Below are 16166 nucleotides of genomic sequence, written 5' to 3' on the forward strand. Positions count from 1 at the left end.
GGATTTTACCATATCAACATATATCAAATGTGTACCAAAAACATATAGAGTGCACTTGTACTCGTGGATATCTTTATTTAACATGAAAAAATATAATTAATTTTTGTTTAAATAATCAAAGTCTTTGAAATATTGTAATTTACCGTAATCAATATAAAGTTAATTAATTTATATAATTATAACATAGACTAAAAATTACAAATTTATCATAATACATTTGTATACAACTAGAATATTAAAAAACATATTCTTAATACTTAATTAATTAATAGTAATATAAAATTAATTAAATTATATTATTATAATATAGATTACAAATTAGAAACATAAGAGATATAATATCGGAATATTAAAAAAGTTGCAGGATAAAAGTTACAAATATCAAAAGGTTAAAACTGAAAATAAATAAATAAAGAAGTTGGATTTTAGTGCACTCTGTGAAATATTAAAAAAATTGAAAGATTAAAGTTAAAAATATTAAATGTATTTTGGTGATTTATTCACCCTGTAATAGTTAACAAAAGGGATTCCTCACTAGACTTCGAAGTCTAACCCTCATTTTGGGTGTTTTGAAAATATGCATTACAGGTCGAGCACAAACAAATGATAAGGGGAAAGGGAAATTGTGAAGAGTTATGTTTGCTTACTTGGGATGTTAGGATAACATGTTATCTTTTGAATTTGGAATACTTGTTATATATACAAGTTTTGTATATGGATTTTGTGGAAAATTTTGGTAGCTACTTGTAATGTAGCTTTTGTAATTAGTGAGACCAGTTGTGTAAATTATATTTCTTGATATATGGAAATATATGTTTATATGCAAATGTAATCTTGGAGTGTTACAAGGGAAAGGTTCAAACGAGAACAACTTTATTTTACGAGAACACAAGAACGTCCTTTTACTATAGACAATCACATATAGTATCACATGTGATACTAAATTAGAGACCTGGACGACTTTTAGCGTGATCGTTGTGGGCTAAGTCACCCTTACACCACTAAGCCCCTCACATGTATTATCACATGTGATAAAGGTGTTATCAATGTGATACTATAATCCATCAAGACCATCCCATTTGATACTAAATCATACACACAAACGCGATGTAAGTCGCAAGACACGATGTCCGCAAACCACTAGGTCCCCTCAGGTGTATTATCACGTGATAAGGGTGTCTTGTGTTATCGTAAAATGGAGGTGTTTTCGTTTGAGCCTCCACCTATATGCACACACACATATGATTGGGTTACAGTGAGAATGAAAGTTATGATGAGAAAGATAAGAAGGAATCTCCACATTTGAATCAATCATAATTGAAGATCAACAGTAATAATATACACCAAGATGCATCAGATCAAAATATCATATCAAGTGTAATTCATGAGATTAGGATGAGATATTAAGTGATCATGGATCCAGATCCATTCTTACGCTTCCACTTTAATTCCCATTCTCACATGATCTTTCGTTTCTCTCTCTCTCTCTCTCTCTCTCTATATATATATATATATATAATATACATGTATGCTAATCAAATAAGAACCCTAAAATTTGTGAGATCCAATATGAACTACTCATTTGAGATAATTATGTTATCTATTATATAAAAATAAAAGCTAATTTAGTCAACTTATAAATGCATGGAGTTGATTTATTCCCCCCATTAATAGAAAATCTATTATTTCCATAAATAGAAAATCTACAATTTCTCAAATAGATCATTAATTAATTGTTCACAGTGTATATCAAAGTCATTAGACAATACTTTTACTGATTTTTGTTTTGTTTTTAGTTCTTAGTGTCAATGTGTCACATAAATGTTCACAATGAAAAATACACAGAGATTTAAAAACACATAATGTTACACCTTTTAATTTAGGAATTGACAATTTTATCCTCAGTTGTAATTTTTTTTACACCATAATATAATTAAGGGCAAATTAGGAAATTAAACACTGATAAATAAATACCAAATCAATAATTTCCAATTTATAATATTGTAATAAACAACAGATCATGTCTCTTGTAAAGAATTTATCAGTTATCTTAAATCAAACTTTCATATCTATCAGTATCTTTTCGATTAGAGACCGAAAAGACAAGTAATCAAATAAGAACATGCTGGAAAATCCAAATCAATCAGAAAAAGAAGATTACACGACAGAAGTTTTAGACAGTAAAGTAATTATTAATCAGTAGACAAGTTTTTTAAACCACTGTATTTTCACCCCACTTTCTTTCCTTTTTCGTTTTATTTCTTTATAATATAAAAGACTCGATAACAGAACGTAAATAAAATCCTCATATTTTTATTTAAATATATCAACTTTTTTAAATATATTTGATTTGATTTAACATAAAAAAATTAATTTATTTAGCACCAACCTTAATTTACCTTAAAAAGTACAAATTCAATTATTTGTGAATGGGATGTATGGTGCCACTACCAACCAACCATAACCCAAACTTTTGATTATTTTACATTATGGTCCCTACACTCTTATATTTCTTACTTTTAACACTAAAATTGTATTTATTAGTTACTCTATGTTTTACAAATCCGATTAGTTGTTTTCATCGGTTGACATCCAATGAATTTTAGGTGTATTTGATCTAGAGGCGATTATTTACAGGCCTGAGCTGGATCTAAGTTGTTTTTTTTTTGTCCAACGGTCATAATATTGTAAATCCAATTCCTTTTTTTCGGGCTTGAGAACTTGCCATTGCCCGTCATATTAACGGGCCGGGATTGCCCACGGGCTAATGGGCCTAAAAAATGTAACTCTAAATTAACAAATTTGGAACCAAAAAGTAAAAGAAAAACACCGTTGTAATTAAAACTTTGAGCAGCTACTGACTCTATCTATTGTTGATTGATCAGGACGTTTGACATAAGGATACTAACAAAGATATAGTAGAGCCTTTTGGGTTCTCAAGAAAAACCAAAGAGTCCCAACTCCATCCTATAACTTTAATTATAAAACATAAATGAGCTGGACGGGCCTATCCATATTTATTTTTTACATTGCACATGTCCGTCCGTTAATTTTAACGAACAAACCCAGACCCGTCAATTTTCTCGATGATGGTTGTCCAAACACGTATTTCTAACTAGCCGGACCCAGATGGGCCGGGTCTAACGAGTTGTCCCGCCCATGAACAACTCTAAATTTTGATCCGATCCAATTAACACTAGACATACGATCCAATAAAGTCATAATAAGCACCTTTGAAAAATTATAAGTGAAAAATTATGACATCACAAAAAATGTCTTATTACATACATACCTTCGTCTTTAGTTAGCAAACAAAAATTAATGGGATCTGACACGGACAATAAACACGTAAAATATTAAAATTAAAATAACCATATTTGAAATAAACAAATTACAGATGACAATAAAATGCCACTGAGGTTTTTCTGGTTGCTGTTTTAGGTTCTATAAAATTAATCGAGATACGTATAAGCTGACCCAAACACCTACAATAAAAAAACAAGTCGATATTCAATAATTACCATACAATAAAGATAAAAAATATAGTATGCTTTATTCATTATTTTGTAAAAGAACATTTCTTAAGAGAGTACATATGAGACTTAGGAGTTGTTTGGCAGTTGCTGAATAGTTTGGTGCAGAATGATTAAATGGTCAGGATTATTTAAGATACTCTTATGATATAATGAAAAATGAAATATATTTGTTTGATAATTGTTTACAATGATATTAGGACGCTAAATGGTTAAGGAAAGTCCAGGATACAAAATTATTCAGAGTTTTTAAAACCATTAAGAAATATTTTTTTTTGCCAAACAAAATTCATCTCTTAATGATTCAGAGGTTGCTTCTTAATGACTATTAAGAGATAAACAAATAACTCTTTAATTATTTGAGAACCTCATATATTGTGGATATTATCGTAAGTATTATCTTACATGATTCTTTCCATCTATGGCTGAGATTTAATATATTAATTAACATATTTTTTGTTTTATAATCTGTTTATTTAGTATGTATTCGGTTCACAATGTGAAACTTTTTAGTTGTATTTTTTGTTTTAGAAACACATAAAAAATGTTCACTTATGAAACAAATATATGTTAATCAATATATTAAATTGTACCTTTATGATATTTCAAGGAGAATAGTTTTTATTTATTTAAAATAAAATTTTAATATATATTTTTTTAATTTTAATAATTGAATAAAAGGAGGTGTATAATATAATGTTAGGCAAACGCACTACAACTATGGGAAGACTTTAACCTAACCATGGTTAGTTAGGTTAGGCTCACGCACTATACACCACCAGGAAAGGAGACAAACAAAGGCTTATTACAGAGAGAGATAGAGACAGCAAAAGTGTTTTCTAGAGAGAGAAAGAAGAATCATGGCGTATAATTAAGCTTCTATGTGGCTTCTTTAACGCCATTTTCACATTTTCATGTGGTTCTAGTGAGAGAAACAAGCAAGAATTTTGCCATTTGGGAGCTGAAAGCTGAAAGCATCATCAACTGTTATGGTTTTCCGATCTGTTTGTTTCGTAGCCGGAGATTGACGGTTTTAGGGTTTAATTTCATTAGTGGAAATGAGATTAAATGGGGGATGTTGAGTAACTGTTTCACTAGTATGCTTATAATGTGGAGAATTTGATGATTTTGGTGGTTTAATTTATTCGATATTTGTGTTTTACAAAACCCTGTGTTACGTACGGTGTTCGTTTTGGTTCTAATCATGGAGAATCGAGGTTCGACTTTTCTCCCTTCCGAAGGTGAATTTCCAAAATTCCTTCATTAATTCGTTCTTCTTCTTTTGTTGGTAATTATGCTATAAAAGATCAATTTCTTCTCCTGTTTCTTATGGATTATGGATTTGGGGCTGATGGAAATGATATTCCATTTGGGATAAATTGGCCAAAATACCATTTATCTCTCGTAAATTGGTCTCATACCATTCCTTCTCCCTGATTTACCCAAATATCGTCGCATATGTAGTGATATTTGGGTACAAGAAGGAATAGGAGACCATTTCATGAGAGAGGAATGACTATCTCGCCAATTCCCCCCATTTGGGGTTTTTGTTTTTATTTTCGGTGTGTGTTTTGTGCTAAAAGTGTACAATTCTATGATGGAATTGATGTGGGTTCTTTTTCCTCTTTTGTGAAGATCTGTTGTATAAGGAGCTGTGGAAGGCATGTACGGGCCCACCAGTGGATGTGCCAAGAGATGGGGAGAGAGTTTTCTACTTTCCTCAAGGCCACATGGAACAAGTAAAAAAAGTCTTCCATTTTTACTCAGAAATTCAGATTTCTTTTTTCAAGGTTTTACTTTTGATTATATGGGTTTTTGATTTGTTATAATTGGGATATTTTCTTTTCTTTTTTATGGGGTTTTTAGTTAGAGGCATCAACAAATCAGGAATTGAATCAGAGGATTCCTCTTTTCAACCTCAAATCCAAGATCCTTTGTCGTGTTGTTCATACTCAGCTATTGGTACAGTGACATTTTCTCTCACGATCTTCAATTATTTGAGGTTTAATTATTTGGATTTTGTTTGGTATTTTTAGAAAATCTCAGAAAAATATGTTGTTTTTTGGTAGATTCATCTGTGAAACATGTTGTAGCTCTGAAAATTTCTTGCATTTTGGTATCTAATTTGCAAAGAAAAGAGATTTTGAATGTTGAATTGGTTTATGTTTGTAGGCTGAACAAGATACAGATGAAGTTTATGCTCAAATCACTTTACTCCCAGAGCCAAAGGTAAGATTTCAGTTTCGCTGCTTCAATTATGTGGGAAATTTATGAAAAAAAAGAACTATCTTCATGATTTTCCGTAACAATCTGTAGCAAAGTGATAGCGATCCCACCAGTCCTGATGAATGCCTTGCAGAGCCCCCGAGACCAAGTGTTCATTCTTTTTGCAAAGTTTTAACAGCCTCGGATACAAGCACTCATGGTGGGTTTTCGGTTCTCCGGAAGCATGCAAATGAATGCCTACCTCCCTTGGTAATTTCTTTTGAAGTATATAGTATTTTATTTGGCAAAACTGATGCACAATATTCATGCTTGAACCCTTGACCTCCAAGAAGCTGAGATCTATCCTTGGTAGTTTTGTTGATTCTTTTCATCCTCCTTACCAAACCCAACTCAGATGCTTACTTTTTTATGTTTAATTTATTGAGCTTGTTTAGGACATGAAGCAACCCACACCTACCCAAGAGTTGGTAGCGACGGATCTTCATGGGATCGAGTGGCGATTTAAGCATATCTTTAGAGGTCACTATGATTCCTGTTTCTTGTATATATGCTACAACTTATATAGTTATATTCACATGTGAATTTATCTTGTTCAAGCACATAGAAGCAAGTGAATATGACATATACCGAATGTGTCGGTTTGCCTTGGTCAATCATGTGGAAGTATTCTACTTTTCTTGATAAGCAACTTCTCTTTTGATCCGACAGGTCAACCACGACGCCATTTGCTTACAACGGGATGGAGCACTTTTGTTACTTGTAAGAGACTAGTGGCTGGGGATTCATTTGTATTCCTTAGGTAAAGCCTTTGTAGTATTGCTGTTGGTTACATACTTACATGCGCATATATCTCCGTAGGCGGATCCAGAATTTTTTTCAAAAAAGGGCACAACATAATTAGCATAATATAAAATAGAACTAACATTAATTATAGAAAAGTACAGGTTCATTAAAAAATGACATTCAAGTGGCATTTTGCAACACCCAAGTGGGTCTTTTTTTTGCTGTTGTCACCAAAAAAGTAAAAGAAAAGCCAGAAAGATTTGAACTTGCAACCTATAATGTCAGATTCAATGAGGAGGTTGCAACCACTTTTTGTCAACTTAGGGGAGCACACGTTAAATTAAAACTGACGTGCCTTCTTAAGTCCGCCACTTCATATCTTATATCCGAGTTGTTATTGCTACATCTTGAATAACCTATCTATGCATAGGGGGGAGAATGGTGAATTACGAGTAGGTGTTAGACGTTTTGCTCGCCAACAAAGCTCCATGCCATCTTCGGTAATTTCAAGCCAGAGTATGCACCTTGGAGTACTTGCAACTGCATCACATGCTGTTTCGACCCAAACTCGTTTTGTTGTCTACTACAAGCCAAGGTAGTCTATCTTTCTTATGTCGGAAAATTTTGGATCTTGATCGAGTTCTTGAAATTTGCTAATTTTTTTTCAGGACAAGTCAGTTCATTATCGGTTTGAACAAGTATATAGCAGCTGTAAACAATAAGTTTACCGTTGGCATGAGGTTTAAAATGCCATTTGAGGGTGAAGACTCTCCTGAGAGAAGGTAACTGGATATTTATACAATCATAGGGTCCTTTTAGTACAATGCTCATGTTTTTTTTAGTTTCCCTTTATTTCTTTGGGGAAACTATATCTTTTTCGCACACTTCTCACAAACCGAGGGTCGTCACGGGAAGAATCACTCTGCACTTTGAGGGTAGGGGTAGAGGTCAGGTCTGTGTACAACTTCCCCTGCCCGTGACCCACTTTTAGGGTGCGTTTTATCAGGATAGACAGGAACAATTGTTCAATGTTTGGTAAGACGGAACTGGACATGATAAAACAGATAAAATGGCCTTTCCTATATTTATTTTTATGATTAATATTTAATAAATTACATAAATTAATGAAATTATAGAAACCATGTAAAAGTAATATTTTGAGAACAGTAAAGTGAATGTTTAAAGAGCATAAAATACAAAAATTACAAATTTAAAGAATAAATAAAATGTAAAGAGGGAGGCTTATTTGATGTTTTAGAATAGAATTAGGTTTCTTTTTGAGGTTATATTGGTAAAATATAGGTTTGTTCCACCTTGTTCCATGGGGTGGGGGTGGAACAGGACTGTTCCACTATGTTCCACATAAAAGTCCTGCCAAACATGGAACAGTGATCCCTGTTCTGTTTCACCCTGTCCAATGTATCAAACGCACTCTTAGGTGGGAATGTGGGATATACCGGGCTTCTTTGGTTTGGTTACCTACAATGCTTATTTGTCGGAACTCCTTCTATTGATTAGGTTTACAGGGACGATAGTTGGAGTTGAAGACATATCTCCCCAGTGGGAATGTTCTAAATGGCGCTCGTTAAAGGTTAACATTTGTTTTAGTTTCTATTACAATTGATGGATTCATTCAAGCTTAACATTTGTTTTAGTTTCTGTTTCTGGGGGTCTTCACGGAAATAGCTGCTATACCCTTTTGGGATAGGTCAAGTATGCATGCTTCTCACCCCCCCCCCCCCCATCCTACTTTCGAGTAGGATTTACTTTGTTGTTTGACTTTATTTATTGAAAAAAGATCAATTTTTTTTTTTTTGAAATTAGTCAAACTTAATTGTGTCTACCGTAGGTCCAATGGGACGAACCAGCATCTGGTGGGAGACCAGAAAGGGTTTCTCCATGGGAGATTGAAACATTTATAATTCCTGTTCCTACAAGTTTGGTTCAACCAGTGGCAGTAAAAAGTAAGAGGCCTAGACCTCCGGTTGAAATTCCTAATCTTGGTGAGTTTTATATGCTCTTATTACCTTAAGTTCAGTAGTCGCGAATCTTGAGATGGATTTAACCTCTTTCTGTATTTGGGCTGTTTGTTCCATAACCTTCATTTCCTGTTGTATCCGGTGTTTGGACTCCTTTAGCTCAGATAAGTTGTAATCCCGATGGACAAAGGAGTGATTATCAAGGTTCCTGGCATCCCGATCATACAGAAAACGGTAACAATGGCTGTCATTTCAGGACTCAAATGGTTGTTGATGAAACTGAAGATCAAAAAGGTCTCTCGGTCTGGTCACCCCATTCGACTTACTCAGTTCAAGAAATCTTGAAACTGCCCAGCGATTCGATTCAAAGTTCAGTTGACATGATGAAATCTGAAAGGAGTTCAAGCTGTAGAATATTTGGTTTTGACATAAAGATTCCTACCAAAAGTGATGGAAATACGGCAAGTACATTGTCTGCTGGGATTTTGGACCAGAAGTCTGATCTCTCAAAGGACTGCAAAGACCAAGGGCCGTTGCAAGTTTCTCCAAAGGAAGTCCAAAGCAAACACACCACTTCTACGCGTAGTCGTACCAAGGTACATTTAATCTTTCGGAATATTTATCTTCTCTTCAGTTGGTTAAACACACCCTCAAGCTGGGGCAGTGTTCACGGAAACAACTGCCCTACTCTCTCGGGTAGAGGTCAGGTCCTGCTGGGATATACTGGGCTTGTTTGGTTTTATTTGGTTAAGCCCCATCTTCAACTTCGCAGTTTCCTTTGGTGGGGTGCATCTTTTATTATTTAGATACATATCTAATACCGATAATGATTGAAGGTTCAAATGCAAGGCATGGCGGTGGGTCGGGCAGTTGACTTGACTGTGCTAAAAGGGTATGACAAACTTATAGATGAACTCGAAGAGATGTTTGAGATTAAGGGAGAGCTCCACCCTCGTGATCAATGGGAAATTGTCTTCACTGATGACGAAGGAGACATGATGCTCATGGGCGATGATCCATGGCAGTAAGTACCTCATTAAACTTGGCTATAATTGTGCGTTTGGTATGCGGAACATGACAGAAAAAAACCCGTTGTCCCACCAAAATATGGTGGAACAAAAATCATGTAGGTGGGATAAGATTGATTTCTTAGTTTATCTCAAATTAAAACCCTAAAAACCTTCAACAATTTTTTCACCCGCCTAACCAATCCAGTCTAATCTGCGTACCCCAAGGGTGCATTTGGGAACAAATAAGGCCGATAAAATGACCAATTTACCCCTAAGGAGTTGCTTATATCTTTTCTATATTTTGATTAATTTATATAATTTATTAAATTATAAAAAAATAAGTATTTTTTATAACAAAATATTTCAGTATAAAGTTTTTGTCAAAACAATTAAATGACACCAAAATATGAAGTTTATAAGTTTCTAAATTTTATTTTATACCTTTTTCTATATTGTTTTATTATTAATATTTAGTAAACTACATAAATTAAACAAATTATAGAAAACTTATAAAAGTAATATTTTGACCAAAGTAAAGTGAGTTTAAAAATGATAATATACGATAAATAAATAAATTTTAAAGAATGAATGAAATGTAAATGGGGAGATATTAGAAGACAATTATATTTTTATTTTGAGGGTATATTGGTAAAACATAAGCTTGTTCCACCTTGTTCCATGAGGTGCGTGTGGAACATGTCTGTTCCATAGTTTCTGTCATTTCCATATAAAAGTCATGCCAATCGTGGAACAGTGGTCCATGTACTGTTTCATTCTATCCTATTCAGTGTACCAAACGCATCCTAAATGTTGAGCAAGATCACAAAGCTTTAACGTTTCTTGATTTATCTGCAGGGAATTCTGTAGCATGGTGAAACGGATATGGATATGTTGTAGTCAAGATGTGAAGAAAATGAGAGCCGGCAGTAAACTTTCTTCCGTAGACAATGAAGTGTCGGGATTTAGTTTGGAAGCTGCTGAAAACTAATGGAATAGTTCCAGATTCGTTCGGTTTTTAGGTACCTCCCCTCTTTGTCGGCTTTCTAGTTATGGTTTTCCTTTTCAAGTCGTTGGTTGGTTTGATCCTTAGATCGATAAATAGGGTCAGGGTGCAACTAATTTGGTATTAGTTTCTCAGATCTCAATTATCTGTAGAAGTAGGATGTGTGTATATTAGAGGTTGAATGTTGATGGGGGGAGTGGTATTGTTTAGTTTCTTGAGAGTGATTGTAAATATGCTGAATTGATTTTAATGGACAATATAGTCTTTCTTGACCTTAGCTGGTGGAAATTTTGCGCCATTTGATCGGAATTGTACTATTTTAAGTTTTTCTTACTTTGCTCGACTAGGGAGGGGGAACGGGAGGTGGTGGTGGTGGTGGTGGTTGTAGGTGGGTGGCGGTTGGTGGTAATGGTGGGGGTGGGTGGTGGTGGTGGTGATGGTGGGTTGCGGTGGTTGTGGGTAGCAGTGTTGGTAGGTAGTGGTGGTCGTGGTGGGTGGCGGTCAGCATGACCCGTAAGGCTATTTTGCAAGGTGAAAATGACGGTAATTGGAGTTTCTGATGTTGGGAAAATATTTTTGATACAATATAAACATTTGATACAATTGACAACGATTTGTATTGTTTTTTTTTGTTCTAATGATTTACTTGGTGTGTTAGAGCTTCTCTAACAGATTCTTCAAAATGGAGAATCCAAAGTCTAAGAGAGTGTTTGGGATTGCTTATAAAAACAACTTATTGACTTATTCCGGTGTGACATCGGTAATAAGCACTTTTGAGTGTTTGGATAAACAACTTATACCGGTGTCAAACCAGTAATAAGGAGTTTTTGAAAAAGTTAAATTATTCTAACTTATAATAAGTTGATAAACACTTTTGTGGAAAAACATAATTATTTCAAATAAGCAATCCCAAACACCCCCTAAATCTCCAAAGAAAATTACATTCATCTCCAACAGATTTTTTATTTTGGAGAATCCAACATTGATTATAATATTAAAAACATTATTTTTTTCTCTAAATATTTATTCTCAAAGTTTCTTATTGGTGCTCTCACTTGGTAACCATTTTTGGGGTGAACTCCATATTTGGAGAAAAAACGTTTTTCTCTCATACTTTCTCCATTTTAGAGATACTTTTGGAAAAACTGTTATTGAACATTGGTTATAGACTCATCTTTTACAAAAAATAGACACTTCCGATGATATGGAATCTACAGACCAGGAAGAAGATGATGAATGCTATGATCTTGGTGAAGAACACATTAATCCTTATGAAAACGACCCATCTCACACTGAAAGTGTTCAAAATAAGAATAAAGTAATGTTATAAGAATAACTTAAGCATTAAGTCAGTCATAAAGTGATGTAAGTGCTTACCTCATTTAAGAAGAATTATTTACATCGCTAGTAATCGCCGGTCAACCATACGGCGATGATTGTGAAGGCACAATGGACCGATGGAGTATCGATAAGATTCATGGCCTCAGTAAATAGGCCGACAACATTGTGTATATGTTAATTAGTTGAGGTTATGTATATGTAGGGGGAGCCCAACCCAAAAACTGGTAAACCCTACACAAGATATCACCTCAATTTGTAGATATCATTACATATCAAAGAAATTTCTAAAAAAATCCAGGGGGCATCGGTGCACCTCCTGGCTCTCATGTGGCTCCCTCATTAATATCACATACATGCAGGATCTGGTTTGATAGTTGTTGAATGGTTTGGTGAAGAATGATTAAGTGATCAGAATGAATAAGAGACTTTTATGATATAGTGTAAAATGAAATATAATTGTTTGGTAATTGGTTACATTGAAATCAACACACTTAACGGTTAAGGGAGGCCTATGTTACAAAATCATTCAGAGAGTTTTAGAACCATTAAGAGACAGATATTTTATTTTGCCAAATAAGATTAACCTCTTAACTATTCAGATATTACCTCTTAAAAAAAACTATTAAAAAGTAAACAAACAATCCTTTAATAATAAATACCTTTCCTTATTTTTTTTTTAATTGAATAATGACCATTCACTTGTGATGAGGGGTGAATTTTATGAGAAGGAACATCCTTTAAAATGGCATCCCAAAAAAACAAAACTTTCCACAAAGAATATGAAGACATTGCTTTATTCTTGTATTGTTTTATTTTATTTAATATATCTAAGGATAAGATCTAAGGTTTATAATGTAACAACTCGTCCCATATGAATAGAAGGTGAAAATTGTTAACTATTTATAAGTTTTAAGCAGCATGCTACTAATAATTTGAAACTTTACAGCAAACACTGTGAAAGTAACATTTACGGTGTTTTTGTTTGTTATGAAGTTTCAAGTGTAAAAAAACAGTCTCACGAATCTCACGAAAACATGTTGGTCTCAAGTAAAGCCAACCCTTCAAATGTTTGTAAGATGTTAAATTATTAATTAAAAGATTTGGTAAGAATTTTGGTAATAATTTTTCAAAGAAAAACACAAAAATTGAGAAGTTGTTGGTATTTTTAAGAGAATAATTGAAATTAAAAAAAAAGGAGCTAAATATTTAAATATTGTAAATGATATTTTCCAAGATTTTGAATCTTCCAAGAGAATAATCAAATTACAATTAAACTTTTAAAAGTTATTTTCACATCGATCAAACTAATATAATGTATACATCAAGCATACATCTTTTATATATATATATATATATATATATATATATATATATATATATATATATACGAATGATCGTATAGGAAAGAGAGTTAATATGAGAAGCGTAAAAGGGGATCTGAACTCTTGATCACCTTTTAATTTCAAACTCATCCATAAACCGCACTTGATATGAGAATTGATTCGGTCCATCTCGGTGTATCTCATTCTAATGTGTATTCAATGGTGAAGATTATTTCTTACACTTCTCACCTTAACTTTCATCCTCACTGGAAACCAACTATATATATATATGTGTGTGTGTGTGTGTGTGTGTGTGTGTGTGGAGAGGTGACAAACAATGACATGTGAATCAGTTTTTTTTTTTTATATTAACCTGGATATCCAACCTACTATGCTAGCCGACTAATCTTAGGGCGACTACCTGCTTTGCAGATAGCCCGGAGTCACTGCATTTAAACCTCCGTGGCCACAAGGGATTTTTATTTTTCCTTGAATTTGAATATGAGACCTCCAGGTACTTTTGATTTTTGGAGTCAATCTCAAATCAATCAGGCACCACCCTTGTGGTTGTGAATCAGTTAATTAGTTCATATGTGAACTCATAGTTTATATGTGAATAAGTTAATTAGTTCATATGTGAACCCATAATTCATATGTGAATCAGTTGAATAGTTCATATGAGAATTACACAAATTAACATATGCACATATAATTCATATGTGAATTATACAGGTTAATATATGAACATATAATTCACATGTGAATCACACGAATTCACATATGCCTCTTGTTTTGCCACCCTTTATCTCAAAATACATTTCTCCTGATTATACCACTCTTATTCCAACCAATTGATAATCACATATCAAAACACAAAATTATAGCATATAACATATTCAAAACCCATATATGAAGCAATAATATCTCCATATATAGTATTTTATAAAAAAGGCGGTGGGCATTTTTTTTCTAACTTTTAATTCAATTATCAACATTTCACCCCTCAACTTTCACACAACCCCAAAACTTTTAATCACAAACCCAGTTATCACATATCGAACACATATCTTTACATATATCGAACTACTACTGTAGTAGAGACATAAACGACTTTACCATTTTTCTGAATTGGAGTTCAGTCCCCAAATATCGAGCAAAGGATTAACGATCCCACCATTGTTGGTCGTACTCCTACATCACTCATGGATCAATTGGAGATCATACTAGTAATGGCAACGGGACAGGTATTGATATCCCCGTTCCCAAAACCGATAGCTAAAACGTCCCGATTCCCGTTGGGTCCCCACGGTTTCCCTGATCCCCGTTGGGGAACCCGTTAAGAGTAAAAATCCTTTTTTTCACCATTGGTTATAACCGAACCCAAACCGATCTGGAAAAAAATTCCAATATGTTAATTTTCACAACTAAAAGTAAATTACAATTTTTTTAAAGATGTAAGTTTAAATGTCTCAAACATAATGGAACCAATTACAAACAATATATTAGATTACAATATAGAACTAAACAAAAATTCATACATCATACAACTAAAATCACGATTTTAGACAAATAAACTAGATTTTTTCGTAAGCTTTATTTGGGTTGTTTAGGTAAAGTAGATAAAAGTCTTTTAAATTTTAATATTACAATTTTTTTAATAATATTATATATATATATATATATATATATATCAGTCGGTTACAAATACGTTATGTTATTGTTTATTGAGATTGTATTAATCTCAACATTCTTGATCATTTGAATTAGGGCAAATTAAGGGGCCGTTTACCAAACACTTACCCGGGTAAGCGTTTATCAAGTCACATTACCTCATCAGATGAATATGGTAAGGACAAAGAATCTTACCCGGTAAGAGCAAGATAAGGACCATGAGTTTTACCCGATAAGTGAAGGCGACGACTCTTACCACGGTAAACACTTACCGGGTGAATTGTTGCATACAATATTGTTTTGATTGACTAAAATTTTACCCTGTAAGCACTTACCGGGTAAGTGTTTGATAAACGACCCCTAACACCAAAAAAATAATGTACTATAACTTGATTCCTATTTTGGGTAAAATACTTTTAAAACTTTCATTTTGGTACCTACGATGTAAAGTTTTAAATATTTAAGTATCCGGATAACTGTTGAAGACTAATTTTAGATTAAAAAAAATCCATGTCACTAACCACGTCAGCAAATAATACTGAGTTGAATACCACATCACTTGCCACATCAGCATGATAACCGATTAATGATTCAACCGGTTATCGAGGTACATAAATGTTTGAAATTTTATATCTTAGATATCAAAATAAAATTTTTAAAAACACATTACCTAAATTAAAATACATTATTTTTACATACAATTTAACCTTAATAAATATCATTCACTTTTTCATGAGGGGTAAAGAAAGGAAAGGGATATCCATTTGATAATGGCAAGTTGTAAAATGGTATCCTTTTCCACAAAGAATATCGAGACATCACTTTATTTTTGTATTTTTTTAAATTTTATTTAATATATATTTAGGATAAAATCTAGAACTTGTAACTAAAAAGGAAATGATGTATGTTTCTAAACAATTCTATATATATATATATATATATATATATATATATATATATAGGGTATATTTATTTTACAACCTTATGTATTTGTACAACCCTTGCAACCCAATTAATTGAGATATTTATAGAAATGATGGAAGTTCATTTATTATGATTTGAATATTTATGGAATATGAATAGAGTTCATTAATTTATGATTAATACTTTATATTATGAAACAATCAAAACTTCTATGAAATCACATATTCATCAAATGAAATAGACGGTTGAGATTGAGTTGTATTGGTTGCACAAATGTCAATGGTTGTATAATAACCAACCTCTCTCTCTCTCTCTCTCTCTATATATATATATATATATATATATATATAGGTCGGTTGTTATACAACCTATGA

General features: G+C 33.0%; 1 protein-coding gene across 1 annotated transcript; it reads left to right on the plus strand.

Moving 5' to 3' along the window:
* The first annotated feature begins 5139 nt into the window (after positions 1-5139).
* On the plus strand, positions 5140-10832 carry LOC112529204 (auxin response factor 9-like). The gene is made up of 13 exons (XM_025140338.1): positions 5140-5272; positions 5400-5495; positions 5706-5762; positions 5850-6008; positions 6194-6278; positions 6468-6558; positions 6973-7137; positions 7211-7324; positions 8061-8133; positions 8392-8545; positions 8681-9117; positions 9358-9545; positions 10387-10832. Exons 1-13 carry the CDS (start codon positions 5264-5266, stop codon positions 10517-10519), a joined length of 1761 nt encoding a protein of 586 aa, XP_024996106.1. The 5' UTR covers positions 5140-5263; the 3' UTR covers positions 10520-10832.
* The last annotated feature ends 5334 nt before the right edge of the window (positions 10833-16166 follow it).

This window comes from Cynara cardunculus, assembly GCF_001531365.2.
Source record: "Cynara cardunculus var. scolymus isolate 2C chromosome LG 16, CcrdV1, whole genome shotgun sequence".
Taxonomy (NCBI): domain Eukaryota; kingdom Viridiplantae; phylum Streptophyta; class Magnoliopsida; order Asterales; family Asteraceae; genus Cynara; species Cynara cardunculus.